The 6341-nt window shown below is 37.2% G+C and overlaps 1 protein-coding gene across 1 annotated transcript in view; it reads right to left on the reverse strand.

Moving 5' to 3' along the window:
• LOC129773412 (uncharacterized) overlaps nucleotides 1–5578 on the reverse strand; it is a 45680-nt gene extending 40102 nt beyond the window's left edge. The window contains exon 1 of the mRNA XM_055777017.1: nucleotides 5268–5578. Coding sequence (XP_055632992.1) covers nucleotides 5268–5294 — 27 coding nt within the window. The 5' untranslated portion in view covers nucleotides 5295–5578. The remainder of the gene's footprint in view (nucleotides 1–5267) is intronic.
• Nucleotides 5579–6341: the final 763 nt, after the last annotated feature.

The following is a 6341-nucleotide window of genomic DNA, read 5'->3' on the forward strand; positions in this document are numbered from 1 at the left end:
CTTGTCAGCAGTTGGGTCAAAGCTACGTAACAGATAGTTCGATTCAACGAAATTCTAACGAATTCCGAACACTCGACTTTCCACTATCATTTATATTCTTTAAAATGGCATCATTAATACTATCTCCCACAATTGCATTTTCTTGGGCATTTTAAAAGTGTTCACTTCAAAACAGAAACTTAATTTCTGCAATACGCGAAGGACACAATAAACAAACTACAGCGCACCAAGCTGTTACCATAGAAATCATGTGGACAAAAGAGCAATATTGAATTGGACAACTCATGATCAGAATTGAGTTCATCAAAACGCGTTAATTTAATGGTTTAGCTATGTAAATCTGATACAAATGGTGTGCAAGCATGATGTTTACAATACTTGTAAATGTTATAATCCAGAAAAGGTTGAGGGTTTGAAAAATCTGAAAAAAATTGTATGTAGGTTACGAAATGCTGAACCTAATGCAATCAATAACGCGATTTTTTTCAATTTTGCGACACCTCTAATTTAACACCGAACATTTGATGCAGCGAAACTGCTGTAAGTTTTAATAGTAATAAATATAATAGGAGTACCAGTGAGTTCCATGGTTTTATTTTTCAAAAATTAACGGTTCGTCGACTAACCACGAATCGATCCAATTTTTGACTTCATCAAAATTGGAGAAGTGCTGATCAACCAGGTTCTTCGTCTTCCAAGTCAAAATTACCACTTTTAAACCGTGCAAACCACTTCTGACACGTTCGCTCAGTTGGAGCATGGTCACCATAAACTTCCATCAAGATCCGATGACTTTTCGCAGCTTTTTTCTTCATATTGAAGTACTGAAGTAACACTCCCCGCAAAACACTCTCATTGGTACGAAATTCAGCTTCAACTTTTTGAAATATACTGAAAAAGACGCGCAATGACAGTAGCTTTACAACGAATGTGTGGAAATTTGATTCATTGGAATAATAATCAAGTTACGCCATTTGTTGTAAAACCGAAGAAACTTACCACTATGCTTAATAAATGAAATAAATTGCATTTTAATTTTTGCATTCTGTGTGGGGTGATACGGATACGTTTTTGTGGGGTGGATTGGTCATACAGGTTAGAAACTTTTCTTTGATCTAATTGATTCGAGATGCCGTGGAATTACAATAAAAAAGGATGGACAGACAACGTTCGAAGAAAGGGGAACTTGAAAGAGCTACGCGGCCTGCAATCAAGGACGGATTTTTTTTATCGTACAAAGCATCGAAAGTATTTATAAATGCTCGAACAACACTGAAGAGATTCATGCAAAATTCGTCGGCCGCATCATCAGAATTACATAGAACCGTTTTATCACCTCAATAGGAATTGTTGTATTCTCGACCTGCAAAATCAGTTATATGGGACCTGATCACGAACATCACTGCCACGTACGCTTTCACGTCACTTACGCTTCACTTAATCTTTTTGTGTCTATCATCATTGTCACGGACAGTTGCGTGTGAAAATGAACTCCGTGAAGTAAAAGTGTTCATTCCCGTTTATAAGAGACATGTTGGTTGCATAATGTCGGGTGTTTGAACGTTGTGTCGGTTGCATAATTTCGGACGTTTGAACGTTATGCAAGTAAAATAAATACAGCGTATGAGATAATATTCCATTTAATTAATCGTATATTTTAGAACGACAAGTTTGCGATTATACCTCGATGATTAGTTTGCTGAATCAAATGCTGGCTCAAAGATGAGGAGGAATACTTCGTTGCTCGGGAATAATGTAGTTGTTGAACATATGGGCATGTTATTCTACGCTAGACATAAAACATGACTATTATGTTTAATACTCGACATCTCGCATATTCTTGTACTTAGCTCTGTCTTACTCGTTTTAATAGTGAGAAATATTTAGAATCATTTTTTATGAACCGTTTCTACAATTTAGATGAATAATAATAATATCTTCTATATCTCATAACAAACACGAATTTATCCTCCTCACGATCAGTATAATCTGAGCTACTTCCATATGGGATTCTGAAATTTATTCATCTTATCCTTCCCATTCTCGTGTAATTTGATATACGGGACACGAGGTTTGATTTAATTATTTAAACAGAAACTGGTCAGCAGCGTCGGTCAGAAGCATAATCTTCATAGAAAACATCTGATGGGTTTCAAGGAATTTGCCAAAAGCAGAAAGTGATTCAGATTTTCTTTAGATGGGTATCAAAATTATGGGAAAAAAACTAGAAAAGAATTTAAAAACAGTATCTTGTGAATGCTTAAACTCATTTTTCCTTGTTTTAAACATATTATCACTTTTTAATATTCTTTCATTCAAAGTATGTCTTCAAAACAATACCGTTGAAAATATCTATAACGTAAAAAAGTTTTAACTATCGTCCTGATTCTGGTATGGGCCGCCAATTGTGAATGTTTGAATTAGAAAAAACTAGCTCTGCAATGTTGGAAAAACTTTACAGTTATTATTTTATATTCAAAATACCAACAAATCAACATTATACAGGGTTTTACATTTCGGGCTTGTGAAAGTATACAGCCCTGCGCTGACAACCGTTCGACATAGCTGTCAACCAAAGCGTCATATCGTTAGTTGAATGTCTGCCATTTTACAATATGGATCGTTTTAGCATCGCACAACGTAATAGTATAATTTACTATAAAAATTATGAAAAGCCGGCAAATGTGTTTCGAGCATTACGGACGGATTTTGGTCGTCATGGACGGCCTACAGAGCACACAATCGCTAATGTAGTGCGTAAATTCGAACAAACTCGATCCGTAGCGGATATTGTGAGACCTGTGCATCATCGTAATGTGCGTTCGGCCGAAAATATTGCTGCTGTTGCTGCCAGTGTGGAGGATGACCCGAATGTTTCGATTCCACGGCGTGCTCAGCAATTGGGCTTGTCAAACACGTCATTGTGGCGAATTTTGCATTTGGACTTGCACCTACATCCATATAAAGTCCAACTGGTACAAAAATTAGAGCGTGTGGCTATGTGAACACCCAAAATTTCCGTATATGGGGCTCAGAAAATCCACACGTGATTGTTGAGAGGCCATTGCATTCGCCAAAAGTCACTGTTTGGTGCGCATTTTTTGCAACAAATTGAAGATATGATACGGATGACATGTGGTTTCAGCAGGACGGCGCCACGTGCCACACAACACGACCGAACATGGCCATATTGCGCACGAAATTTGAGGGACGCATAATTTCGCGTTTTGGTGATGCCAATTGGCCGTCCAGATCATGCGATTTGAACCCGTGAAAAGTCATCGAAAATTACCTGTTCCGGATCAAGGTGTGCGAGGAAACCCTAGGTGGACATTTGAATGATGTTGTATTTCACACATAATGGCATAAACCAAACTTTAATTTGAAATAAAAGTTTCATCGAAATTCGAATTCTAAGTGTGTTTTATTTCAATTTACTTTCGGAATTTAAAGTTGGAAAACCCTGTACATAATCAATCATGATCGTATTTGGGCCAGTGGCCTTCATTGCCATTTTATGGTGTTGCAACTCTCTCTTAGTCTAATCCTAAAAATAGAAACAAAAAAATCTGTTCATTCAAGACAATCGGAAGTAGAACTCCGCCATGTTTCAATGGACCTACGGGAACAACATTTTTAATCGTTAATTACATCCCATAGCGCATTTACCGAGTTCAAATAAACAAATTTACGTCCTCTGGATAAGTCAGAATTTCGTTCTAAAAGTGCCACCAGGCGGGTAAATTGCTGTTTATCTTTTTTATCTTTTGTTTCTTAAACAAGACAAGACAAGATCCAAAATGTTAGCAAAAAAGCTAAATAAATACGAAATTAAATTTACTCCATTCCGCGTGACTAGCTTTCACCATCTAAAACACAAGTGACAAATATACCTGTTTTTCCCCGTGACGTGACAGTATCGTGATATTCATAATAACACCGAGTTCATCAAAATTGTCACGACGGATGAACTCTTCTGGATTCTACACACACGGTGACAGCCGTAATAAGGTTGTATACAATTCACTTCGTTTTCACCGTGAAGTAACGTTCGTGATCAGGCCTAAGGTTTAACGTCAAGTGATATTCGGGAAATGGCATTTGAATTGACCGGAAAAAAATAAGCTTACTCATTCATTCAATCTCAAAACTCGTTCAGCCGGAATAGATTGATTTAACGGATGCATGAAGCACCTAAAATATCACATTCAACAATCATTGTCACCGAATATCTAGGGTATGCTACATGTCGGGTAACGCCATCCTTTTGTACCATAAAATTTTGTTGCTAGAACAGGCATTGTATGAGCTCAATGCAATTCGTCTGGTCTGGTTTTTGCCCAAACACCTGGCATCGATCCCAGAACTCTGTTACTGCAGGTTTCCAGGTTTGAAACATCAGCTGTTAGAACCGCTCAGATGTAAACTTTCGACCCGACACGATATCTAATCTTTCCTGAGTGCACTTCAGAACCAAAAACCGCAATATAGTGTTTGCTGAGATGTAATCGTAACAGACCCACCCTAGCGTGCGGTTGTAGTTATAAAGTAAACAGGTAGAGCTTTGATTGAATGAGTGTATGATTTTGTGTTCGCGAGAGGCGGATGATGGCATGAAATCGATTTTTCTTCGCCAGGCACACTCACTTTTTCCCGACAAGCCTTCACGGCCGCGTTCGAGACGAGTAATATGCGGTATGATGTGCTAAGTCGCAAGAGCTGTGAACTAAATTATTGAGTAAATTGTAGAATGAATTGGGGGAAAGCTGATCACATCTTGTTAACCCAAAAACACATAAATAACGAGGAACGATGCAAATGTAATTGTGTACTTTTTTGAAGCAACCCTTTTGGCAGTAGCCGAAAACAGTTTTTGGCTCGAATCCATTTCTACAGGAGTGGATGCATGGATTTACACCACAGGCAGATCAACAAATTGGAAAGTTTTTCATCGAATTCGTTTTTCTTGCTGTATATAGTGTGTGAAAGGCACTCAACAGTCTAACCGATATGAACTGTTACTTAAACTACCTGTAAGAGCAAGTGATTAATGGGTAAATGACGAAAAAAAGTGTGTTGAATTCTTTACACAAGAAATCTATAATATCTGTCACTCTCACATACTCAGAAATAATCAGAGAAAGATAATTTATTATTATTCACTTCTGTTCCGCAACGTGTGTTTTCAGTATGTGATACTCTGTACCAATTCCTTGCAGTTACACAGAAGGTATCTTATTCAATTTCAATATACATCCAATATTTACCTCGATATTAATCGATTTAGTCCACATTCATAATCCTCTTTCATATATGATGGGGGTGTGAAGAAAAATTAATCCACCTGTCTTTCGTAACAGTAACGACCACCGTGTTCTTCCGCATCGAATTTCACAACTTTGCTAAATAATTGTCCATTTAACAGGGACGTGGATTTTATGAATATTGTCCGAAGTCGATAAATCCTTTCGAGAATCGAATAAGAAAAAATGGAAAATCTTCTATATAACGCCTGAATGCTAGCTATCGTATGAACACACCAAAGAGTACATCGGCAAGAAAGTTACTGGCGACAGCTCCTGGCTCATGCCGAGTCTATGTGGCGAAAGGACGATTTTCTTGCACCAACACTTATGAACCTTCCATGTGTCAATTCAGCAAGGAACAGGGTAGCGAACACTGGGGAGTGAAACAACTACATTTGGTTTGTTGAGTGGTTTTTGATTCTTGCTGATATTCGTAAAAATTATGAGTTGCTTGAATTGTTTTGAAAAATTATAGAAAATATTGTGTAATGGAATGAGATATGTTAAAAACCGCCCTCTGTGGGTAATATAAGACGATTATCATTAACGAATACAATGATCATTTTTTCTCACCACAAAAAAACATCTTACTTTATTATATAGAACACATATTTGAAATAGAAAAGGTAATTTTCTTTCCTAAGTTGTACCTCCTGAGTGAGTTTGTTCAACCCATTGCCATTTTCGCTTCAAAATCAACGGAACACGATGCTATATGCCTTTCGATTTCGATTAGAATTCGAAAGGCATATAGCATCGTGAATATATGCGAATTTCGAATTTCGATTAGACTAACAATGCACAATAAGATATGTAGAACATATGGGAAATCACTTTTTCGAATAAACCCAGGTTTTTTTTCGCGGGAGATACGTACCTCGTAAAAAAACCGCGTTAATCGGAAAATCCGCGTAAAAAAACGCATTAATCCGAAAATCCGCGTAAAAAAAACCGCATTAATTGGAAAATCCGCGTAAAAAAAAACATGTCACCTAATGATAGATATAAAATGGGACTATTCTTACGTAGAACGGA

Source organism: Toxorhynchites rutilus, chromosome 3 (genome assembly GCF_029784135.1).
Source record: "Toxorhynchites rutilus septentrionalis strain SRP chromosome 3, ASM2978413v1, whole genome shotgun sequence".
Classification (NCBI taxonomy): domain Eukaryota; kingdom Metazoa; phylum Arthropoda; class Insecta; order Diptera; family Culicidae; genus Toxorhynchites; species Toxorhynchites rutilus.